Raw genomic sequence first — 25,480 nt, 5'->3', positions numbered from 1 at the left:
AAGATTTTTTGTTCTAAAAATCATGTATCAAACCGAGAATTTTCGTTTTCAAAATTACCATTTTTTTTTGGAAATGTCGATTTTCGGTTATTTCAAAAAAGTTTCTCAGAAGTTTTTTTTTGAATTGCGTCATTAGGATTACGGTAATTGACATTTAGAAACTGTCTGGCATGTAATATAATACCGACGCAACAGAAACCTTTTTCTGCACACCTTCGCCAGATGGTGTCAGGCAAAAGGGGGAGAACATGGGGTCATAAAAGGGGTGGTGGTGGTGATGTCATAAACTTTGTATTAACCTTTTTTTGTCATCTTTTCATTTAAGGGACTTATTATGAGCAATCGTTTTTGAAAATACAAAAAAAAAATTCTGAAAATTTTTTGGAAACATTTTTTTCTCTCAAAATTAATTTAAGACATGATTTTAGAACAAAAAATCTTGGAAAAGATGATAAAAATAGTTTTAAATTATGAAGAAATCCATTTTCCAGGGTTTTTGAGCGTTTTTCAAAAAAATGCGCAAATGGCGCAGTGGGATTTTTCATATTTCCACTACCAATCTCAATACCTGGGTTCGATTCCTCTGGGTGGGAAAATTTTTTTGCTTCTTTTTTAGAGCAGTTTTAGACTGATCTAGAACATTCTGGATGTCAAAAATCGAAAATTTCACAAAATCCAAATTTTGAGAATTTTTGAAAAAATTGTTTTCCGAAGTTTGCTGAAAATATGATTTCTAGATTAAAAAATCTTGAAAAAGACGCTGAAAAATAGTTTCTAACTCTGAAAATTTCATTTTCCCAGTGTTTTTGAGCGTTTTTTTCAAAAAATGCACAAATAGCTCAGTGGGATTCTCGAAGATTCCACTTTCAGAATGTCGACCCGGGTTCGATTCCTCTGGGTGGGAAAATTTTTTTTTGCTTCTTTTTTAGAGCAATTTCAGACTATTTCAGAAGATTCCAGATGCCAAAAATCGAAATTTTCGAAAAATCTCAAATTTGAATTTTTTCGAAAAAAATTTTTTTTTGAAAAATTTGCTGAAAACATGTTTCTAGGACAAATTGACTAAAAAAAATATGATATCAGTACTTTCCAACTCTGAAAATTCCATTTTTCGAGGGTTTTTGAGCAATTTTCCAAAAAATGCACGAGTGGCTCAGTAGGATTTTCAGCATTTACCAACTTTACCAACTTGTGGCAAAACTTTCTTGCTGCTTCTCAAGATTATTTCAAATTGTTCTAGAACATTCTGGACCTGAAATTTGACATTTTTGAGATTTTGGGGAATTATTTTGAAAAACATTTTTTTTGGAAATATTCCATATTTTGTAAACATCCCATTTTTTCAAAAAATGTTTTTTTTCAAATGTTTTGATTCCTTGATTTCTCTGCGTCTCTCCACCTCTCGCTGCGCAGCAGCGAGTGCAGCAAGCTCCGCCCCCTTTTTGGGGTGGTCCAACACGTCACACCTGCCTAGGTGTCATTTATACTTCTTTTTGGGTCCAAAACATAATTCTCAAAAAAAGAAATTCTTCCCGTGTTTTCTGATAGGTTACTGTAGCTATTTTATGGATTACTGTAGTTCTTGGCACCATGCCAAATTTTATTTTTCAATGCTTAAAATGCTTAAAATCAAGTTTCCTACAACTTTCATTGAAAATTTTAGGATTTTAACAAAAGTCTTATTTTCCCAAGAGTGGGCAGCACGCCAAACTTTAAAGTTCTCAAAAATTACGGTAGATAGAAAAAAGATGTCAACTGCGAAAAGATTCAAAATCAAATTCTGCCCTTAGTTTTTGAGATATGCGCCTTTAAAGATAGCAAAAATGAAGTTCTAGTTTTGTTTAGTATATTCTGAAATTTCCCTGGGGAATCCAATCTTTAAAGGCGCATAACTCAAAAACCAGAAAAGCTAGCAAAGTTTTGTAAACTACGAAAATGTGTAAAATTTAATTTTACACATTTTTATAGTTTACAACTTTTTTGAACTACTGTAGTTTTTTGAGTTATGCGTCTTTAAACGTTCAGAAAGAGGGCGCGGCGCGCCGCCTACTACGAGAGGGGCGGGGCAAGTTTTAAAGGCGCATAACTTTGCTCAAAATTGAGCAACTTTAAAATTTTGAAAAGATGTATTTGTGGTTTTTGATTGGCTACAAAATGATAGTAAAATTGTTCAAATCTTGCTAATTTAATATTTTCAAAAAATGATTTTTTAGCCGAAATCTTTTCTCTTCCTCAAAAACCAGATTTTTAAACTTCAATTTAGTGTATATCCATTTCTAAAAATTCTATTATTGTGCAAATTATATGAAAATACTGGAAATTTTATGGGCTAAAAATTTGTAGTTTATAGTTTTACTCTAGCTACCGTAGTTTTTCAGTTATGCGCCTTTAAAGCGCCCGCCACTCGAGAGAGGCGCGGGGGGAAGGGGAGTTACCCACTTTAAAGACGCGTATCTCGAAAACTACGGTAGCTATGAAAAAAGTGTCAACTACAAAAATGAAGTTCTAGTTTTGTTTAGTATATTCTGAAACTCTCTAGAAGTCTTCAAACGTTTTAAAGAAAGAGTGAACCACACCAATGACAGGTGGTGTCAGTGCAAACAAACGTTCTCCATAAAAAGGACCGACCGGTGCAATTTCTTACCCTATGGTGCCGTCAGGATATGACATCCGAAGTATATTTTCAGAATGGGGAGATTAGGCTAAGAATGGTCATTAGTTTCTTTTTTCGCTAGACGGCCAGGCGGCAAGATAGACGGCAAAGCTTTTTTTTCAACGTTATTGTGGTTTTGGGTGGAAGGGGTTAGAACAATATATAGAATAGTTTTACGGATTACTGTAGTTGAATATTGGCTTGAAATGTTTTAGATCAAAGTTACTACATTTTTGCGGCAATTTAAATCCGTTTCTGGAAACTTTGGCATCGTGCCAAACTCTCTTTTTGAAAAACTACAGTAATCTTTTTTGGGACTCTCTTTAAGTTTGTGATTTCTTTCTTTCAGACTTTCAGATTTTCCTATTTTTTATTCTAAATTTTCAGATAAATTCAAATCTTCTGCTTCTTTGAAACAAACATGTTCAACTTCAAGGATTCCAAGTAAGTTTGATACCAAAATTTCAGAATTTGAAAATTAAGGATTTTCAGCATTTTTTAGATTTGAATTTTTTTTCAGCTCATCTCCAACACGGAGCCACTTGATGAGCTTGACGTCTGAACGAGCGTCTCGTCAAGCTAAAATTGTCAACTACAATGAGAATGCCATGAGAGTTGTGGCTCGGTGAGCATTCGTACCTTAAAACCTGTAATAGAAGGGCCCCTGTCAAACTTATGAATTAGTTGTCAACTGATAAAATGTTACGGATATTATGATAAACGTTTTGTCAGTTGGCCATTTTTTGACATTTTTCACAGGAAGTGAGATATAACGTCTTAAATCTGACAAGTCTACTGCCGACCCCTTGACTTTAAGACAATTTATCTTGCTTCCTGTCCAAGATATGAACTGATTGTCCACTGATAAAATGTTGCTCATATCATCTCAAACATTTTATCAGTTGACTACTTTTTGATATCTTCTCCAGCAAATGAGATATTTGACCTCAAAGTTGAGACTGAGGGGGATATTCTATTGTTCCAAGGTACCTCTGAAGGGCCCTTCAATTAGAGGGGCTCCTCTTTTTTCCCAGGAAATTAACTGAAAATTTAGAGGGGGGGGCCCTTCTAATACAGGTTTTACGGTATCTTAGTTTAGTTGGATTACTGTAGAAATTTACTATTTTAGAGCTCCTTTGAAAAGAAGACAAGAAGGGCCAAAGGCGGGAATTTCTTCGAAAAAGTGAGTTTTTTCAGAAATTTTGAAAAATTAGGATTTTTCAGACCTGCACCAGCCCATCGCCAATCTTCTGATGCCAAGGATCCGATGGAGGATCTTCTTCAAGCCCAAAGGCCGGCTGGCCGTTTCTCGGCCGCCCGTGGTCTGTTGGATACGGTCAGGAAGATAGCCAAGACGTCGTTAGCTTCTGATGGTCCGAAATTTCTGGAAAACCGGAACTCTGATGACTCCCAAGACCCAGTCCATCACTCTGCTCCATCGACCTCTAAAAACTCAAAAATCCAGATCCGGTAATTTTTTTTGTAAAAAAAATTTTTTAAAAAAAGATTTTCCTTTTTTTAACCCTATTTTTTTCAGCCGCCCTATTCTCTGTGAAACCACCTTCAACCACCTGAAAACCGAATTTCGCCAGGAAATTCGAAATTTCATTGAAACCGGAAAAAAGATGGGATGTCAGGAATTTATGCCATTTTTTGAGGACGGTGAAAGGCTTCTGGACACGTATGGAAATTATTCCAAGTGAGTTTTCACTAAAAAATTTGAATTCGGCGTGTTGAGAGCTTCAAAATGAGTATAAACACGACTAGGCTCCGCCCATTTTCGTTTTTGAGTTTAAAGGCGCATAGGGGTCCGAAAATTTAAATTGAAGGAAAGTAGGTCATGATCATACTCATTTTAAAGCCCTAAACGTGGCAAAATCAAAAATCTAACTTTCGTTTAACTTCAACGGAAACGGTCAGGGTTACGGTGATTTGCACGTTTTTGCACCTTACCAGCAGAGAGCCGTAAAACTACCGTAATTCGGCTAATCTTGGCCAAAACTGATTTTACTTTGATCTGAATTTTGTACGTTCAGAGCTTCAAAATGAGTATAAACACGACTAGGCTCCGCCCACTTTGCGTTTTTGGGGAATTTCGACCTTTAGCGCATAGGGGGTCCGGATTTTGAAAATCGAGGAAAGTAAAAAATTCTGGAGCGCGTTTTTTCCAGATCCTTAAATTCCATTTTTTGAGTATCCCGCAGTTTTTGGACGTCTTCAGAAATGTCTAGAATCTCAAATTCCACGATTTTCAGAATTTCCAGAACTTCCAGAATTTCAGAATTTTCAGCCAAAAAATTTTTCATCGATATCAAATTTTTTGAAAATTTCTCTCGTTGAATTGGAATATTTAGAATTTTCAGCAAATTTTCAGAATTATCGGTTTTTCCATATTTCTCCAAAATTCCAATTTTCTCCAAAGCATTCTCGAAGTTTCCAGCCAATTTTATGTAGGAAATCAAGGCATCCAAAAAGGGGGCGTGGCCAAAAAAGTTTCATAAATGTTTGAATTCGGCGCGTTGGGAGCTTCAAAATGAGTATAAACACGACTAGGCTCCGCCCACTTTGAGATTTTTACTTTAAAGGCACATAGGGGTCCGAAAATTAGAATTCCAGGAAAGTAGATCATGATCATACACATTTTGAAGCTCTAAACGTGACAAGTTAAAAAATCTAATTTTCGTTGATTTTTAACTAAAACTGCCAGGGTTACGGTGGCTTGCACGTTTTTGCACCTGACCAGCATATAGCAGTAAAACTACCGTAATTCGGCTAATTTTGGTCAAAATTGATTTTTCTTTGTGGATCTGAATTTTGTACGTTTAGAGCTTCAAAATGAGTATAAACACAACTAGGCTCCGCCCACTTTGCGTTTCCGACTTTTTTGACTTTAAAGGAGCATAAAGGGTCCGAATTTGGAAATTCGAGGAAAGTAGATCATGATTATACTCATTTTGAAGTTCTAAACATGAGAATACGAAAACTTTAAATTTTATCAAAAAATTTCGAAAGTTCAACTAGTTATGAGGAAATCAAGAATTTCATCAAAGTTTGGCTAAAATTGGATTTTCTCATAACTTTCTTAATTTTTACAATTTTTTGATAAAACCATTATTTTAAGATTTCTGACGTCTAGAGCTTTGAAATGAATATAATCATGACCTACTTTCCTCCAATTTCAAAATCCGGACCCCCTATGCGCATTTAAAGTCAAAAAAATCGGAAACGCAAAGTAGGCGGAGCCTAGTCGTGTTTATACTCATTTTGAAGCTCTGAACGTACAAAATTCAGCAAAGAAAAATCAGTTCTGGCTGAAACTAGCCGAATTACGGTAGTTTTACTGCTATATGCTGGTCAGGTGCAAAAACGTGCAAGCCACCGTAACCCTGGCAGTTTCAGTTGAAAATCAACGAAAGTTAGATTTTCGATTTTGCCACGTTTAGGGCTTTAAAATGAGTATGATCATGACCTACTTTCCTGAATTCTGTATTTTCGGACCCCTATGCGCCTTTAAGGTCGCAATTCGCAAAAAAACTCAAAGTGGCCGGAGCCTAGTCGTGTTTATACTCAATTTGAAGTTCTAAACGTGCCAAATTTGAATTTTGTAAAAAAATTAAAATTGAATCTTTCAGAACCGAGCCAGCAGTCAAAATTGTCCAGGATGGGACCCATTACTTGAGGGAGCTGGAGTCATTTGATGGACCCATCCTCTTCAAAAAGGTCAAAGGATTGGGTTTGGAGGTTTCAGAAGAAATCAATGTTGAAAATTTGGAGGAACTTCTAGAAGGTAAAATTTTCAACAAAAAAAATTTTCAACCCAAATTTTTTTTAATTTGAAAAATGTTTCAGATCAGAAGTACCTGAACGTGATCTGCAGTTTTACGCAGATCACTAAAACTATGCCGGTCAAGAAATTCATGGAATTCTTCCGCAAAGATTCTCGAAATGACGCATTCAATGTTATCTCCTTGGAGGTGTCCAAGCTCAAAAAGTTAGTTTTAAAGTATTTTTAGCCATAACTTTTTTAGTTTTCAATACCCGTGTCTGAAATTGTTTTCATTCAATTTTTTACGTGCTGAGCTTTGAAATGAGTATAAACACGACTAGGCTCCGCCCATTTTGAGATTTTTACTTTAAAGGCGCATAGGGGTTCCGAAAAATCGGAATATTCAGAAGTAGGTCTTTTTTATACTCATTTTGAAGCTCCAAGCGTGAAAAACTTGAAAATATAGGTTTTAGCCAAAAATTGTTCGAAATTTAAAAATTATGGCTTCAGCAAGTTTTTTTGAAAATTTTGTTAAACACTTTTTGGATGATAACTTTGGTAATTTTTATTTTCACGAAACGAAACTTGTGCAGCTACATCAGTGACATCAAAAGCTTTAAAATGAGTATAATCATGACCTACTTTCCTAGATTTTCAAAATTCGGACCCCCTATGCGCCTTTAAAGTCAAAAAAGTCGGAAACGCAAAGTGGGCGGAGCCTAGTCGTGTTTATACTCATTTTGAAGCTCTGAACGTACAAAATTCAGGTCCACAAAGAAAAACCAATTTTGACCAAAATTAGCCGAATTGCGGTAGTTTTGCTATATGCTGGTCAGGTGCAAAAACGTGCAAGCCACCGTAACCCTGGAAGTTTCAGTTGAAAATCAACGAAAATTAGATTTTTAAACTTGTCACGTTTAGAGCTTCAAAATGAGTATGATCATGATCTACTTTCCTACAATTCTAATTTTCGGACCCCTATGCGCCTTTAAAGTAAAAATCTCAAAGTGGGCGGAGCCTAGTCGTGTTTATACTCATTTTGAAGCTCCCAACGCGCCGAATTCAAACATTTATGAAATTTGACTGAATCGCAGCAAATAAGGAAGTTATGGTTAAATTTTCAGGCTCGACAGAGAGATCCGGGTCCCACAATACGTGGAGAGGTTCGGGATCATTAATCAATTGAAGACAGCTCTGGAGGCGGAGCAGAAGCGTCAGGGCCGTCTTCTTCTGGAAAGAAATTCCCAGGAAACTCAAAAAAATCTGAAATTTCTGGAAAAAATCATTTCTGAGCTCCCAACTTACCAGAAATTTTTGGTTCTCTCCACAAAAGGATCTTTCACCAATGCTCACATTAACCTCTCAGCCACTGCCACCTTCTTCCATGTGAAAATTGTAAGTTTTAAGCGAAATCGAGACATTCGGACACACAGAATGCGCCCGAAAAATTCCCCCAAAACATGTTTCGGTCCATAACTTGGCTCATTTTCCAAATTTTAGTATGACAATTGCATATTTAAATTTGACTCGTTGAGAGCTTTAAAATGAGTATAAACACGACTAGGTTCCGCCCACTTTGAGTGTTTGGCGGGAATTTTGGCCTTAAAGGCGCATAGGGGTCTGAAAATTTAAATTGAAGGAAAGTAGGTCATGATCATACTCATTTCAAAGCCCTAAACGTGGCAAAATCAAAAATCTAACTTTCGTTGAATTTCAACGGAAACGTTCAGGGTTACGGTGGTTTGCACGTTTTTGCACCTTACCAGCAGAGAGCCGTAAAACTACCGTAATTCGGCTAATTTTGGCCAAAACTGATTTTTCTTTGTCGATCTGAATTTTGTACGTTAAGAGCTTCAAAATGAGTATAAACACGACTAGGCTCCGCCCACTTTGAGTTTTTGGGGAATTTCGACTTTAAAGGCGCATAGGGGGCCCGAAAATACAAAATTCAAGAAAGTGGGTCATGATTATACTCATTTTTAAGCTAAAAACGTGGAAAATCCGAATTTTTAAAAAGTATCTTATATGCTGCAAAAATAAGAATGTTATGAGCAATACAAACTTTTGGTCGGTTTTTCTAAAATTTTTGAATTACTCATAACTTCTTCGTTTTTCCACTAATTTTGATAAACATAAAATTTTTGAACTTGCCGTGTTAAAAGCTTCAAAACGAATATAATCATGACCTACTTTCCCCACTCATTTTGAAGCTCTCAGCGCACCAAAATCAGATTTTAAGTAAATTTCGGGTTTACTCAAAAATTGAAAAAGTTATGAGCAATACTAATTTTTTCAAATTTTCATTGGAATTTTTTGAATTGCTCATAACTTTTTTAGTTTTTAACCAATTTGAATAAAATTAATATTTTTGAGTTTGTCAGATTATGAGCTTCAAAATGAGTATATTCATGACTTTCGAAAATTTCTATTTCAGGGCAAAAAGGTCTTCTACATCGCCCCGCCCACTCCGGAGAATTTGGAGATCTACGAGAGAGTGGAAAAGGAGGAGATGAGCGAGTGGATTGGGGATATCCTGTGGGACCAGTGGATCCGGGTGGAGATTTCGGCTGGGCAGACCGCAATGATCCCATCCGGATGGATCCATTTCGTGTGGACCCCAGAAGACACCATTGCTGTATCTGGCAGCTATCTTCTGGAGAAATATGTCAGCAGACACTTCAGGTCGGATTTTTAGACCTTTTCTCTTATCTAGTAAGATTTCGCGTAAAAATGCTTCAAAATGAGTATAAACACGACTAGGCTCCGCTCACTTTGAGATTTTGGGAATTTTTGACTTTAAAGGCTCATAGGGGTTCCGAAAACTTAAAATTTTGGTAAGTAGGTCATGATTATATTCATTTTGAAGCTTAAAACAAGAGAAATGTGAATTTTCTAATTTGGTGAAGAGATTCTGAAAAATAACAAAGTCATGAGAAAAACTAACTTTTTGCAAAAAATTTCAAAAAGTTGTTGATCCCATAACTTGGTTATTTTTGAGAATTTGCGAATGAAACTCATATTTTTCCTCTCAGCGCGCAAAGAGCTTCAAAATGAGTATAATCATGACTTACTTCACTCAAATTTGAAAATTCTGACCATCTTTGCGCCTTTAAAGTCAAAATTAGCCAAAATCTCAAAGTGGGCGGAGCCTAGCCGTGTTCATACTCATTTTGAAGCACTCAGCGCACAAAATTACAATTTTAAATAAATTTGAGGTTTTCTCAAAAATTGAAAAAGTTATGAGCAATACTAATTTTTGCAAATTTTCATTGGAATTTTTGAATTGCTCATAACTTTGTCAATTTTCAAAATTTCTGACTGAAATTATTTTTATTAGATTTCTGACGTTTTTAGCTTCAAAATGGGTATAATCAAGGCCTACTTTCCGAGAATTTCAATATGTGGACCCTCATGCGCCTTTAAAGTGGAAAACTCAAAGTGGGCGGAGCCTAGTCATGTTTATACTCATTTTGAAGCTCTCAGCGAGCTGAATTCAAATTTTTAGCTATTTCATGATTTTCAGAATCACGGCTCTGGATGAACATTGTCTCCAGAATCAAACTTCCGGAATCACCATGGACCACATGTTCCAGGGCTTCCACCCGGTGATGTGGGCCTATGTGAAGTATATCCTACTTCCAGATATTGCAGGTAATTAGAGACTAATTAGTGGTTAATTAGGTTAATTAACTTTTTTGAAAATTTTTTAAAAATTTGGGACAAAAAAAAAATTTTTTTTTCGAATATTTTTTAATTTTCGTCTTAAATTTGAATATTTCGCATTTTCAGGGCGGTCCGTGAGTCCGGAAAAGCTGAAAATTGTGAAATTTTTCGCACAAAATTTGGAGCCCAAGAAGAGTATGGACCGGAAGTGGTTTGAGGAGGTGGAGCAGTTGGACATTCAGAAGAAACTGAAAATCGAGTCCACAGACTCCAAAATCATTGATTTTTAGGAAAATAAATTATTTTTTTTCTAGATTTTTCAATGATGTTTCTGAAAAAAAAAGATTCAAAAAAAAATTTTAAAAAATCTAAAAAATTGTTGTTCAATTTTTTTTTTTTAAAAAAACATAATTAATTTTTTATATTAATTAATTAATTATTAAAATTCAATTTAACAAAAAAAAACAGGAAAAAATGCAATAAATATTCTTTAAAAAGACATGACCAGAATCATAGATTTTCGAAAAAAGAAACCCCCAAGTAAAGCATTATTCAAAAAAACAACAAAATTTAGCTGAAAAATCGCTTTTCCAGTCATTTTTAGGTCGAAAAAGCACTAAAAAATCACCAAAATTTAGCTGCTGAAAAATCGATTGATCCTGCCTATTTGGACTCAAAAAATCGCCGAAACATCGATATTTTTCTGTCATTTTCAGACAGTTTTCGGGTCAAAAATGACTAGAAAATCGTATTTTTAGATAGAAAATATTAGCTGAAAAATCACCGAAAAATCACAATTTTTCAGACATTTTTACATCAGAAATGGCTGAAAAACTAGATTTTTTTACAATAAAAATTGACTAAAAATCACTGAAAAATCACCTTTTTCAGTCACTTTTAGGCCAGAAAATCTCAGAAAAAATACGAGAATTTTCAGTCATTTTTTTTCAGTCAAAAAATGGCTAAAATCCCTAACAAATCGTTTTTTTTCCACTTATTTTAACATCAAAAATCATCAAAAATCACTAAAAAATCGCTGAAAATTATTTAACATGTGCTTTTTCGTCCGGCGAGATCAACGGCTTCTTGGCTCCGCCCACATTCGATGACGTGGCACTTCCAGAAGACAGTTTTCCATCGATCACATCAGCTGTTAGCGCGGAAAAGACGACGGAGGTGGCGAGCATTTGACGGCCCGATAGTGGATGATTCATGAACAGCACCTGAACAGAAAATGGGCTTAAAATGGGCTGAAAATAGGCTTAAAATAGGCTTAGAATGTCCTAAAATAAGCTAAAAATAAGCTGAAAATAGGCTAAAAATGGGCTCAAATTAGCTTGAAACATGCCAAAAAAATGGCTAAGAAATGGGCAAAACAAAGGCCTAAAATGAGCTAAAATTGGGCTGAAAATGACCTGAAAATAGGTTCAAAAGCCAAAAAAATTGATCTTAAAATAGTCTAAAAATGACGTAAAATATGCTGAAAAAGCCTAAAAAGCCTACAAATCAATAGCCTAAAATAGACTAAAAACAGCTGGGAATAGGCCGAAAATGGGCTAGAACTATGGGCTTAAAATCAACTGAAACGACCAAAATTTGCTCAAAATAGCTGAAAATAGGATTGAAGTGGGCTGAAACTGACAGAAAACGACCTAAAATGACCTGAATTTCAGCCTAAAATGGGTCAGAATGACCTGAAAGGCCTAAGACCAGCCTAAAACGAGCTAGAAGGAAGAAGCACTATTTTTAGGGCGATTTTTAGCGAATTTGGCGTCATTCTGGGTCATTTTTGAGCTGAATTTGACTATTTTCAGCTTAAAATAGTTAAGAATAGCCTTAAAATGAGCTAAACGTAGCCTTAAAATTAGCTTAAAATGGCTAAAAATGACACGACTTAAAATAGCATTAAAATTACCTGAAATGAGCCTAAAAGCCTACAAACGGCCTAAAGACAAAATCGGCTTAAAATGGGCTAAAAATAGCAAAAATGGGCTAAAAACAGGCTAAAACTGTCAGAAAGGTGCCTGAAATGACCTGAAAAGCCTAAAACCAGCCTAAACTGAGCCTGGAACAATTAAAAAATTTATGTTTTAGGCCTATTTCATGCTTTCTCTAGTGGTTTTTAGGCCCATTTAGGCCTATTTCAGGCCTTCCAAACCCACTAAGAGTTCGAAAAGTGCTTGATTTAAGGCCATTTCAGGCCTATTTTGCACCGTTTTGGGCCATTTTTAGGCTATTTTAGGCAAATTAGGCTTCATTTCGGGTCATTTTTAGACTAAAATAGTCAATTTTAAGTCAATTTCAAGCCAGAATAGCTCATTTTAGACAATTTTTGCCTCTGAAATCTTACCGAGATGATGATAGTGAAGAGCTTTCGTGTGGTGGTGACAATTGAACATGTCAACGGCGAGAACTCTTCGATTGTCTTAAAAATGCACCACTGTCCAAGGCAGGAGGCGATCGCCAGACCACACAGGTCCCAGAAGACGTACGGATGACGTTGGACGAAGTAGAAGAACGACCAAAGCTCGCCAGTTACTGAAAAATCGAATTTTTGGGGTTTTTAGGCCGATTTTGGGGCATTTTTGGGTCATTTTAGGGGTTTTCTGATGGTTTTTGGCATGTTTTAGCCCTGTCTTGAGCCGTTTTAAGCTTGATTTGAGACTTTTAAGACCAATTTCAGGCCTATTTCAGCCAATTTTCAGCCTTTTTTTGGGCATTTTTAGGTCAAAATATTCGATTTTTGAGCAATTTTCAGCCAAAAAAAAACCCCGCACCTAACAGGCCAGCTGACAAGTAGAGACTCGAGTACAGATTCGTGTAGAACATCATCGAATTGCCCGTTCGTTGATACGATTTTTTGATGCGATCCTGGATTGACGTCGTCGTTCCGTCCATTGCCAGTGAGAAGATCTGGAAATTAGAGAAGAACGATTTTCGGTCCAATTGGGTCTTTTTTCGCGTTTTTTGGCCTTTTTAAACTATTTTTTAGCTCAATTTAAGCCTATTTTCAGCCATTTTCCAAACATTTTAGGCCTGGAAAAAAAACTAGGGAAAATGAGCTAAAATGAGCTATTTTGGGTTGAAAACGGTCAGAAATGAATGATTAAATTTGGTGTAAAATCACCTGACAATGGTCAAATTTAGCCCAAAAATGACCCGAAATGAAGCCTAATTTGCCTAAAATAGCCTAAAAATGGCCCAAAACGATGCAAAATAGGCCTGGAATGGCCTTAAATCAGGCACTTTTTGAAGGCTTAGTGGGTTTGGAAGGCCTGAAATAGGCCTAAATGGGTCTAAAAACCACCAGAAATGGCCTAAACTGACGTGGAACTTGACTGAGGCTGGTTGGTTCCTTCTAGCTCGTTTTAGGCTGGTTTTAGGCCTATTATGTCATTTCAGGCACCTTTCTGACAGTTTTAGCCTATTTTTAGCCCATTTTAGGTCATTTGAGGCCTGTTTTAGCCCATTGTAGCTATTGTAAGAGCCCATTTTATGCCAATTATTTTGTCCAAAATTGACTATTTTAGTCTAAAAATGACCCGAAATGAAGCCTAATTTGCCTAAAATAGCCTAAAAATGGCCCAAAACGATGCAAAATAGGCCTGGAATGGCCTTAAATTGGTTTAAAAACCACCAGAAATGTCCTGAAATAGGCCTAGACGGGTCTGAAACCACTAGAGAAAGCATGAAATAGGCCTAAAACATAAATTTTTTAATTGTTCCAGGCTCAGTTTAGGCTGATTTTAGGCCTTTCAGGTCATTTGAGGCACCTTTTAATTTAATTTGTTTATTGATCAGGCCCAAAACCTTTCTGACAGTTTTAGCCTATTTTTAGCCCATTTTACCTGTATTAAGCCCATTTTTAGCCTATTTTGTCCTATTTCCAGCTGTTTTTGGCCGTTTGTAGGCTTTTAGGCTCATTTCAGGTAATTTTAATGCTATTTCAAGTCGTGTCATTTTTAGCCATTTTAAGCTCATTTTAAGTCATTTTAAGGCTATGTTTAGCCCATTTCAAGCCTATTCTTAGCTATTTTAAGCTGAAAATAGTCAAATTTAGCCCAAAAATGACGCCAAATTCGCTAAAATTAGTCTAAATTCTCCCATTTGGCACTGAAATAGAGTAAAAATGGCCCAAAACGATGCAAAATATGCCTGGAATGGCCTTAAATCAGGCACTTTTTGAAGGCTTAGTGGGTTTGGAAGGCCTGAGATAGGCCTAAATGGATCTAAAACCACTGGAAAAAGCCTAAAATGGCGTGGAACTTGACTGAGCTGGTTGGTTCCTTCTAGCTCGTTTTAGGCTGGTCTTAGGCCTTTCAGGTCATTCTGACCCGTTTTGGGGGAGGGGGGGCCTAAAGCACGAATTTTCAACCGCTCCAGGCTCAGTTTAGGCTAGTTTTAGGCCATATTTTGACCTTTTCGGTCGAACGCCTATTTTAGCGTATTTTAGGCCCATTTTCAGACTATTTTCAGCTATATTTAGTCTCTTTTAGGCCATTCGTAGGCTTTTTCAGCACATTTCAGACTGTTTTTTGACTAGTTTTAAGCCATTTTTAAGCCAAAAACCGCACCAAAAGTGCCTCTCCAAAGCCGAAATCCTTCTCCTCTGCACCGCGTTTTTTGTCCTTATACAAAAACATGGCCACTCCAATCACAATCATCAGCACATAGCAATATTTCCGCCAATTGTATCGTTTATGGGCGAATAGGACCCCGAAAATCATCACCGGAATGGGTTTACAGCTCTTGGCCAACACTTGAGTGGGGTACGGTAGGTACTGTAGCGCCTGGTTGGACGCGATCATTGCTAGCAGGTAGCTGGCTGCCGATGCGGCGTACATTCTGAAAATAGCGAGGGTTTGGCGTGAAAATGGGCTTAAAATCCGGGATTCTCAAAATGGGACGATTCCAAATCGATTTAAAGCCAATTTTTAGTGGTTTTTGGCTGAAAAATGCTTCAAAATCGACTAAAATCGATCTTAAATAGCTATTTTTAGCCTAAAATCGAACTTTTTGGCTGAAAAATGCTTCAAAAACATGATAAATCGGCTTAAAATGAGCTTAAAAAGCCGATTTTTCGAAAATAGACACGATTCCAGATCGATTTGTAGCCAATTTTCGGCTTAAAATGTCTAGAAGTTCATGAAAAATTGCTTGAAAATCAAGCGAAAATCGATTTTTCTGAAATAAACGAATTCGGATTTAATTCAGCTCAATTTTCGTGATTTTTAGGTGATTTTCGGCTGAAAATGACTCGAAAAATGGCTATTTTTCGCATGAAATCAAATATAGATGAATTTGCATCGATTTTCATGATTTTTCGACAATTTTTGGCTTAAAATATGCTTAAAAATAGCCATTTCCCGCCTAAAATCAAATTTTTCGATTTTTTTTGAAATAAATGAATTTAGTTGAGAAATCGGCTTAAATAAAGCTAAAAACCTGTTTTTTCGAGATTTTTTGTGAAAAATGAGCCAAAATTGAAAAATTGCTCATTTTAGGATCAAAAACTCGATTTTCAACAATTTTTGATCGCGAAAATCGCTTTCTAAACTGTTTTAAGCTTCAAAACTCATCATTTTGAACCTAAATGAGAATTTGCTGAAATTGGCTCTATTTCGAGGTTTTTAGAATCGTTTTTTATGATTTAGAACCTAAAAAACCTGTTTTTTTCGCAATTTTTCAGTCAGAAACCTACTTTTTAACATTTTAAGCCCTCAAAAACTCACTTTGCCGGCACATTATCGATTTCCGTCTTTTTCCGAATCAAATACGCGTAAATCGTATTTCCAGTGCATAGAAAGAACACCAGCGCCTGTGTGAATGTGAATTTCTCGACACTTTCGTCGGGTAGCTCGTATTTGCCTTGTACTCTGGAAGATTGGGCGGGAATTTGAATTTTTTTGAAAAAAAAATTTTTTTTTCGAAAAATTAATTTTTTTAAATTAGCAAAAAACGCACATTCTCTCCTGCTGAATCCCGAAAACAAAATAACATCCTAAAATTCCACCGGCACAAATCAAAAAATGCCAAGACTCGGCTAGCCAGTGTCTTTCCGCCGGTTCGTGTCCTTTTACCATCTGAAAAGGAAGCATATTGTTAAAAAATGGGACACCTGGCGGTCTATTTGATATAAAAGATACAAAAAACTGCAAAAAAAAACATCTGGGTCGATGAAAAATGACCATAAAACACACAAAACGTGGAGTTGTGCATTTGCGCGTCGCGGTGTTTCCTGTTTTGCGTCGTGGTGTTTGCAGACAGAGAGGGGATATTTTGGAGGGAAGTTCAAATCCGAATTTGTTGAGCTGTTTCTAGAAAAATAGCTATTTTTGACTCAGTCAACCAAATTTTCTGAAACTTATATTTTTGAATAGAGCGAATTTAAAACAATATTTTAGTATAAAATTCAACTAGGTTTATATATGAGAAATAGAGTGAAAAAGAGCCAAAATCTGTTTTTTTTTCTTTTACGGGTCTTTTGCTTCCAAAGCCTGTAACTTGGGACTCAATGAACCAAATTTTACAATTTTTATATTTTTGAATAGAGCAAATTTAGAGGAACATTTTGAAATAAAATTTGACTGTTTATTCACCCTGAAAATTCTGAAAAAAACTAATTTTTCCCAAAAAAACATTTCTTTTCTGTTAAAGATGTTTGTTTTTCGAATTTTCTCTTTTTCCTTTGCTGAAAATCTTGCTGAAATCTCATGAAATAGAGTAGATTCTACAACCTTCTAAACTTTTATGCAGTCCGCAAACACACCACGGCCAACTACACACATTAGGCGCCGCCCCTTTACTTGGGTCCATCCAGCTGGCGCGTCAGTTGCGCGCGTTTATTGATTTTCGGCGCATTTTTCCTCGAATTTTCGAGAATTTTCTAGCTTTTCAGCAATGTCAAACGCTGAAAACACATCTGAAAAGTCGGAAAAGGTAGTTTTTCACCTTTCTTTTGGCTGAAATTTTGGATTTTTTCAGTGGAAAAGTGTTACTGATCCGAAGAAAGTTCTCGAAGCGTACTATTCCGAAGGCAATTATTATCACTATGGTGATATCGTTGAGCTGGCACAAATGACAGGACTTTCTCATAAAAATGTACTGGGGTTTTAAGGATTCTTTTTTTTTTCAAAAAATCATAACTTTCGACCCAGTTGTCCAAATTTTACGAATTTTTGATTTTCGGATTCCTTAGATTTTAAGGATTCAAATGATATTAAAGTTGACATAGATTACTGGAAAATTGAAAAAATAGCACAAAAAAGCAGAAAATCGAGCTAGACGAACTTTAATGGCTCTAACTCTGGGTACAGTAACCCGATTTTGTTGAAATTTAAATTTTTGGATTTGGCAGTTTTTAAGGATTAAAATGATATGTAATTTGACCTACTTTCGCAAAAAGTAGTTTTAAAAAGAGCATAAAACCCAGAACCACAGAAACATCAAGATACGATATTTTTAAATGCTCATAACTCCGGACCCACTGGACCAAATTTTTTGAAATTTGCATTTTTGGATTTCTCAGGGTTCAAGGATCAAAATGATACTAAATTTCACAAGTTTAGCTGATAATTTGACAAAAAATGTCGCAGATTTTGCTAAACCAGGCACATCTACCTTAAAAGAGTAATAACTCCGGACCCAATTGCCCAAATTCAATGGAATTTGCATTTTTGGATTTCTCAGACTTTATGGATCTGAATGATACAAAATTTAACCTAGATTTTTCTAAAATTTAAGAAATTGCACAAAAAAAAAACGATACATAAAGGTAGATATCTTTAAAGGCTCATAACTCCGGACCCACTGGACCAAATTGTTTGAAATTCAGATTTTTGGATTTCACAGTTTCCGTAGATCAAGATGATAATAAATTTGATCTACTTTCTTGAGAATAGCCTAAAATTGAGCCAAAAACCAAAAATCACGAAAAAAAATCGAGTTACAGTATCTTTCAAGGCTCATAGCTCAGGAGTCAATAGACCAATTTTTTGAAAATTTGTATTTTTGAATTCCCCTAATTTTACTGATCAAAATGACACTTAATTTGACATATATTACTTAAAACTTTCAAGAAAAAACCCAAAATTAAGGTACGATATCTTTAAGTAGTCATAACTCGGGTACACTTCAAAAAAGTCAGCTAACTTTAAAGGATCATAACTCCGGACCCGATGGACCAATTGTTTTGAAATTTGAATTTTTGGATTCAGCAGGTTTTAAAGATCAGAATGATACTGAATTTGAAATAGATTACTCCAAAAATAGCGAAGATTTGCGTTGAAAAGCAAACAAACCCTCATTTTTTGAAGTATGCTAACTTTAAAGGGTCATAACTCTGGGTACAGTAACCCAATTGTGTTGAAATTTAGATTTTTGGATTTGGCAGGTTTCAAGAATCAGAATGATGCTGAATTTGCTCTATTTACTCAAAAATAGCAAGGATTTGCACTGAAAAGCAAAAACCTCTAATTTTTGGAAGGTCAGCTAACTTTAAACGGTCATAACTCGGGACCCACTTGACCAAATTTTTTGAATATTATATTTTTGGGTTTTGTAGGTTTCGTAGATCAAAATAATATGTAATTTGACCTACTTTCCCAAAAAGTAACTTTAAAAAGAGCCTAAAACCCAGAACCACAGACACATCAAGATACGATATTTTTAAAGGCTCATAACTCCGGACCCAATGGACCAATTTTTTTGAAATTTAAATTTTTTAACTCCCGAGATTCTAGGAATTAGCATGACAATAATTCCAGGTCCGTGACACCCTATGCCGCTTCCGAAAACGAGATGAAAAGGCCGGGAAATTCGTACCACCCCCTCCCCGTCAACAGAATGAATTTAGTGATGAGCAACGGGAGATTCTAGAGGACACATTCGAGAAGCATCCACTGATGGGACAATGGACACCAGAGAAGACGAGAGAGATTTGTGAGATAACTGGGTTGAAAGTGAAACAAGTCAATAATTGGTTATGTCATCAACGGAGGAAACTGGATGGACGAGGGAATGAGAAGGATCGGAGGAGACGGAGAATGATAAAGCTTGAGAAGATCAGATTGGGCACTGCGGTGGGTTTTCGCCATGTAAATTTTCAGATTCAGCAGTTTTTGTAGATCAAAATGATACTAAATTCGACGTTATAGCTCAAAACAGGAGAAAATCTCAGTAGGAAAACTGAAATTACTGGTTTTAAGAGGTTAGCTTGCTTCAAGGAGCCATAACTTTTGACCCAGTTTTCCAAATTTGATAAAATTTATATTTTTAGACTTATCAGACGTTAAGGATTAAAATAATACTAAATTTCATATAGATGTCTCAAAAATTGATTTAAAAAATCATGAAATTTGGTCTATTGGATTCTAAGATTCATGTGAAAACTTGTAGTTTTGATATAGCTAACTTTAAAGGATCATAACTCGACACCTATAGGACCAAATTATGAAAGCTAGATTTTCGGATTTGGCGTATTTTAAGGAACAAAATTATACTAGATTTGACATAGATTGCTTAAAAATTGAAAAAATTACACGGGAAATACTGAAATTACTGGCTTTTTAGAGGCAAGCTAACTTTAAAGGGTCATAACTCGAGACCCAATGGACCAAGTTTTTTGAAAATCATATTTTTGGATTTGTTATTTTTTGGAGATTAAAATAATATGTAATTTAACATATTTAATAAAAAAAAATAACAAAAAAGAGCACAGAACCTGAATTGGTTTTTTGAGCACACCTCCATGCCCCCTCCTTACTCTCGCCTTTAAGCCCCCATATCTTGGTCCCTGTAAAATATATCAAAAAGTGGTCTACTGATAAAATGTTACTGATATTATGATAAACATTTTATCAGTTAACCACTTTTTGATATCTTTCACAAGAAGTTAGATAAATTGGGTTAAAATTGGCATCTAGCTGTCAGGCTTGGAAGCTGAAATCAGAAATGTGGCCTCTAGGTTTAAGGCTCAATTTTTTTGGTTTTTTTTGGTATTTTTTGGGTAAGTGGGTCAAATTGCATATAATTTTAATCTATGAAATCTGGAAAATCCAAAAATGTACTTTTCAAAAAATTTGGTCGATTGGGTCCCAAGTTATGACCCTTTAAAGTTAGCTGACCTTCCAGAAATTGACGATTTCTGTTTTTCTAGTGCAATTTCTTCAATTTTTGAGTAATCTATGTCAAGTTTAATATCTTTTTAATCTTTAAAATCTGCCAAATCCAAACATATAAATTTTTGAATATTTGGTCAATTGGGTCCCAAGTTATGACCCTTTAAAGTTAGCATACTTCAAAAAATGAGGGTTTGTTTGCTTTTCAACGCAAATCTTTGCTATTTTTAAAGTAATCTATTCCAAATTTAGCATCATTCTGATCTTTAAAACCTGCTGAATTCAAAAATAAAAATTTCACAAAAATTGGTCCATTGGGTCTGGAGTTATAATCCTTTAAAGCTAGAAATCTAAAATTTCAGAGAGTCAGCGCGTTCTCACCACCTGAGCTGGATCTAATGGAGGCCCTTCATTTGAAGGCGGAGCTTGCTGAAATTGGTGGAAAACAATTCAAGATACCGTATGGAGAGCTGGTGGAGAAAACTGGAAAAGATCGGAAAAAAGTGGGCATTTTTAGGCATTTTCTGGCCTGTTCTAGGCTTTTTTAGGCCAATTCTAGGCCAATTTTGGTCGGTTTTAGGCCAATTTAGGCATTTCAGATCCGCGACTGGTTCTCGAAACGAAAATTGAGAGACAAGAATTTTGTGAAATTGATGGAAAATCAAAAAATTGAGCAAATTCAAAATGAGGAAATCGAAGATGAGCCATCGGGTAGTAATCAGGAGCCAACGCCGCCAAACGACTTGCATCAAAATCTACAGACGATTCTTAACAGCTTAATTTTTCCTGATAACCCGATATAATGTAAATAAATGATTCTGTGATATTTGTGGTTTTGAAAAATGTGAATTTCAAGAAATTTGAGCAATTGGGTCCCGAGTTATGCACCTTGAAAGATATGGTAGCGTGTTTTTTGGGTTTTTTGAGGGTTTTCAAAGCAATTTAGTGAAATCTAGGTCAAATTTGGTATCAAATTGAACTGCAAAACTTGAGAAATCCAAAAATGCAAATTTCAAAAAATTTGGTCTTCTGGGTCTCGAGTTATGAGCCTTTAAAAATATCGTTTCTTGATGCTTCTGTGGTTCTGGGTTTTATGCTCTTTTTAAAGTTACTTTTTGGGAAAGTAGGTCAAATTACATATTATTTTAATCCTTAAAACCTGCCAAATCCAAAGATCTAAATGTCAACAAAATCGGGTTACTGTACCCAGAGTTATGAGCCTTTAAAGAAAACTGACCTCCTAGAAATCGACAATTTTAGTTTTTCTGGTGCAATTTTTCCAGTTTTTAAGAAATCTATGTCAGATTTAGAATAGTCTTGATTCTCAAAATTTTCTTAATTCAATAATCTAAACTTCATCCCATATGGTCAAGGGGGTCCCGGGTTATGAGCCTTGCAAGATACTGTAACTCTAATTTTTAGTGATTTTAGGTTTTAGCCTCAATTTCAGGCTATTGTTGAGAAAGTAGGTAAAATTTATTATCATCTTAATCTACAAAAACTGCGAAATCCAAAAATCTAAATTTCAAAAAATTTGGTTTTCTGGGTCCCGAGTTATGAGCCTTTAAAATTAACTTACCTTTTAGAAATATACTATTTCAGTTTTTAAGCGCAATATTTTCACTTTTTGGTAAATCCATGTCAAATTTAACATCATTTTGATCCCTAAAACCTGCTAATTCCAAACAATTAAATTTTCAAAATTTTGGTCCATTGGGTCCCAAGTTATGCGCCTTTAAAGTTAGCTGACCTCCGAAAAACAGGTAATTTTAGTTTTTTCTGGTGCTATTTGTCCAATTGTTGAGAAATGTATGTCAAATTTAGTATCATATTGATTTATGAAATCTGGGAAATCCGAAAATCTGGGTTTCCAAAAAATCTATTGAGTCCCGAGTTATGGCCCTTTAAAGCTAGCACCCTCCTCATTTCCCAAACTCTCTCGCTTTTCCTTCAATTTTGTCTATTTTTCTCTGAATTTTTCAATTTCTCACAACATAAACGACCAGAATCGCCAGTGTCCATCAATGCTATGCGTCAGTGGCAAAAAGCGAGAGAGTACGGTGAATTGAGAGAGTGGTTAGAGAAAAGAAGAGTCACGAGGCGCTTCGCTGCCCCCATCGTTCCTCAACTGTTTACACCGGACACTTTTTGACCTTTTTACAGTGGAAATAGATTTTAAACTCAATATTTTTTCAAAATTTCGGCAATTGCAAGTTCGCTCTATCGAGAAAACTAGGTTTTAGCATTTTTCCAGGATTTTTACATGCGAAAATTGAAAAAAAATATTTTTTTTTGAATTTCCTCATTTTTTCTGTAGTCAAAAAGCTAGAAAATTGCCAGAAAAAAGCCCTATAAAACGGGTGTTTCTTTCGAAAAAAAAAAAGAAATCTCAAAAAAAACTAAATTCAAATCTCCCTCCAATTTTTTGTGTCCATGGAGCGCGTTTGCTGCGCTTTTCGCGAAAATTATTTATTTTTTGTCTAATTTTCCTCATTTTCCACCGATTTTTCCCCATCTTTTAGGTAAACCAGGTGTCTAGGAAGCATAATGATCAAGTCGCCACTCGATTCGTTCGGCGAATGGACCGATATGTCCGTTTTCCTGGAGTTGAAGCCGAGAAACGACCTGGCATCGTTGTTTGTCGACGTTCCGCCGGGTTTCCGCGAGAAAGCTGAGGTTCCAGAGCAACAGAATCCAAGGAAGATGTTAGTGACTATGAATTACCGCTGAATATTCGATTTTTTCGAAAAATTTCCAAAAAAATTTTTTTCAAAAATTTCATAAATTTTTTTTTTGATTTTCAGGCATTTTTGACCTATTTTATGCTAAAATATACCGTTTTGAGTCATTTTCAAGCTCAAAATCACCGATTTCCATCGATTTCCACCCGAAAAACAGCAATTTTTCAGAAAATATTCGGATATCAACGTCGTCAACGTCACCGACAACTTCATCAGAATCGGAGCACCGCCCACGCCAGAAACCATTCAAAAAAGGCACAAGGAAGCACAAAATCAACAAAATCAGCCGAAAAAACAAAGAGAACGGAGCCAATCGACGTCTTCATCGGCTCCAAGCTCACCAACCAAAAAAATGCAGAAAAAATCGAAAAAGGGCGAAAAGTACGGGGATTTTTGGGTTTTTGAGTGAAAAATTTGAATTCTAGACAAAAAATTAGGCGGGAAACGTTGAAAATTTGAATTACTGGGAAGTTTGGAGAGAAATTCAAAATTTCGAAAAAAATTTTTTCGAAAATTTCGAAAATCATCAAAACTCGCATTTCTCGGATTTCCAGGCTCAAATTAACTGAAAATTCAGATTTTTCAGCTCATTTTAGTCTAGAAAAGCTGAAATTCTAGAAAATTCCAAAAATCGAAATTTTAAAATTTTCGAAAAAAAATGTTTTTTTGAAAATTTTGAAAAATCTTCAAAATCTCATATTTTTAGCTTTTCCAGACTAAAATTAACTGAAAATTCAGATTTTTCAGCTCATTTTAATCTAGAAAGACTGGAGAATCTGGAATTTTCAGATTTTCAGCAAAATTGAAATTCTGGAATTTTCCAAAAAAATAGTTTCTAAAATCTGATATTTCTTCGCTTTCTAGGTTAAAATTAGTTGGAAATTCAAAATTCTCAGATAATTTTAGTCTAGAAAAGCTGAAAATCTGTAATTTTCGAAAAATTTTTTTTTTCGAAATTTTCGAAAATCATCAAAACTCACATTTCTCGGATTTCTAGGCTCAAGTTAACTGAAAATTCAGATTTTTCAGGTTGTTTTGGTCTAGAAAAGCTGAAATTCTAAAAAATTCCAAAAAATCGAAATTTTGAAATTTTCGAAAAATTTTTTTTCTTCAAAATCTCATATTTTCTGACATTATAGACTAAAATTGACTGAAAATTCAGCTTTTTCAGCTTGTTTTAATCTAGATAACCTGGAGAATCTGGAATTTTCAGATTTTCAGCAAAATTGAAAATTTAAAAAAAAAAAGTTCCAATAATTCCGAAAAAAATTTTTTTCGAGAATTTCAAAATTTTGATATTTTTGTATTTTCTCGCTTTCTTGTATAAACTGACTGAAAAAATGACAAAAATCTGAAAATCCCACTGAAAATGAGTCATTTTCAGCCATTTCCGCTAAGCTCCGCCCACTTTGATCCCAAGATCCGAAACCTCAAAGTGGGCGGAGGCTAGGCGTGTGTTTGGGCTCATTTTGAAGCTCTTAATAAGGTGAAAATGACTAATGTGGTGGGGAATTCTGAAGCATTCTAGAATTTTTGAAATTTCAAAAAAAAAAAAAAACAAAAAAAATTTTCAGATCCTTCGACTTCAAAGCGACCCGTTTCGGCGCCGCCGTCCGTGACGTCGTCATAAAACCCCAAACCCTGTGCTCCCCAGCTTTCGACGACTCAACTGGGCGCATTTTCATGGCCAAAGTGAGCGTGGAGCCCCTATCGGGCCCCCTGGTCCCAAAAACGGCCCACCGATTGGCTGTGGATGTGAACAAATTGGAGAAATTGGAGGAATTTTCCGCGAAAGCGGTGCCACGTGTCAAGTGTGCCCGCTGTAAGCTTGGAATCCTCTCGGAGGAGTACATTATGACTGTTGGATGTCTTCCCGACGACGAGTTCCTGGCGACCACTCAATCCGCTGATTTCTACTGTAGAGATTCGTGTGGCGCCGGTTGTGATCCGGATAGGTGTGTAGATTGGGGGGGGGGGGGGGGGGACAAAATCACAAAAAAATCGACTGAAAATGACCAAAGATAGCTAAAAATTGGTTGAAAAAAGGCCTGAAAATGTCTAAAGATAGCTGAAAATTGGTTTAATGTGACCCCTGCGCAGGATCAAAAAAATTGCTCAAACTAGTGAAAAATCGAGTAAAAATCACCTGAAAATAGCCTAAAATGGCCCGAAATAGCAATAAATCGACTGAAAATGGCCTGAAATAGTGAGAAATTGGCTGAAAAAGGCCTGAAAACGAGCCTAAAAGGCCTAAAATTGCCCAAAAAATGAAACCAAGGTTTTAGTATGGTGGCCTAACTTTTGCCAGTTGGGGGTTTTCTAGGCCACCATGTTACAATGACTTAGAAATGACCTAAAATGCCTCTGGTAGGTTTTCTAGGCCATTGTAACGTGATGGCCTAGAAAACTCCAACTTGCAAAAGTTCGGCCACCATGCTGAAATGGCCTAGAAACCACACCAGGGGCATGTTAGGACATTAGCATAGTTTTTATGAATATAGTGGCCTAGAAAATTCAATTTTTAGAGGGTTTCTAGGCC

At 35.7% G+C, this 25,480-nt stretch overlaps 4 protein-coding genes across 4 annotated transcripts in view; 3 read left to right on the top strand and 1 right to left on the bottom strand.

Annotated features, from left to right (window-relative positions):
- Nucleotides 1-3,074: 3,074 nt before the first annotated feature.
- On the top strand, nucleotides 3,075-10,372 carry CBG00502 (the record flags this gene model as incomplete). The annotated part of the gene is made up of 11 exons (XM_045243426.1): nucleotides 3,075-3,097; nucleotides 3,174-3,278; nucleotides 3,783-3,836; nucleotides 3,878-4,123; nucleotides 4,191-4,352; nucleotides 6,286-6,440; nucleotides 6,503-6,644; nucleotides 7,544-7,814; nucleotides 8,854-9,101; nucleotides 9,943-10,070; nucleotides 10,209-10,372. 11 exons carry the CDS (start codon nucleotides 3,075-3,077, stop codon nucleotides 10,370-10,372), a joined length of 1,698 nt encoding a protein of 565 aa, XP_045091538.1.
- A 753-nt stretch (nucleotides 10,373-11,125) lies between these two features.
- Nucleotides 11,126-16,165, bottom strand: Cbr-hut-1 (the record flags this gene model as incomplete). Its single annotated transcript, XM_002640893.1, has 6 exons — nucleotides 11,126-11,332; nucleotides 12,433-12,620; nucleotides 12,860-12,995; nucleotides 14,657-14,927; nucleotides 15,815-15,958; nucleotides 16,047-16,165. The coding sequence occupies 6 exons, from the start codon at nucleotides 16,163-16,165 to the stop codon at nucleotides 11,126-11,128; spliced, it is 1,065 nt and encodes a 354-aa protein (XP_002640939.1).
- Nucleotides 16,166-16,982: 817 nt separating this feature from the next.
- CBG00500 lies at nucleotides 16,983-21,003 on the top strand (the record flags this gene model as incomplete). Its single annotated transcript, XM_002640892.1, has 5 exons — nucleotides 16,983-17,021; nucleotides 17,067-17,183; nucleotides 18,848-19,162; nucleotides 20,563-20,703; nucleotides 20,800-21,003. 5 exons carry the CDS (start codon nucleotides 16,983-16,985, stop codon nucleotides 21,001-21,003), a joined length of 816 nt encoding a protein of 271 aa, XP_002640938.1.
- A 1,744-nt stretch (nucleotides 21,004-22,747) lies between these two features.
- CBG00499 overlaps nucleotides 22,748-25,480 on the top strand; it is a gene marked incomplete at both ends in the record, with an annotated part of 5,393 nt that continues 2,660 nt past the window's right edge. The window contains 3 exons of the mRNA XM_002640891.1: nucleotides 22,748-22,905; nucleotides 23,110-23,322; nucleotides 24,516-24,896. Coding sequence (XP_002640937.1) covers nucleotides 22,748-22,905; nucleotides 23,110-23,322; nucleotides 24,516-24,896 — 752 coding nt within the window. The remainder of the gene's footprint in view (nucleotides 22,906-23,109; nucleotides 23,323-24,515; nucleotides 24,897-25,480) is intronic.

This window comes from Caenorhabditis briggsae, assembly GCF_000004555.2.
Source record: "Caenorhabditis briggsae complete genome, chrIII, whole genome shotgun sequence".
Lineage (NCBI taxonomy): Eukaryota > Metazoa > Nematoda > Chromadorea > Rhabditida > Rhabditidae > Caenorhabditis > Caenorhabditis briggsae.
The sequence above is the reverse complement of the archived record's forward strand: the minus strand, read 5'-3'. Positions and strand labels throughout refer to the sequence as shown.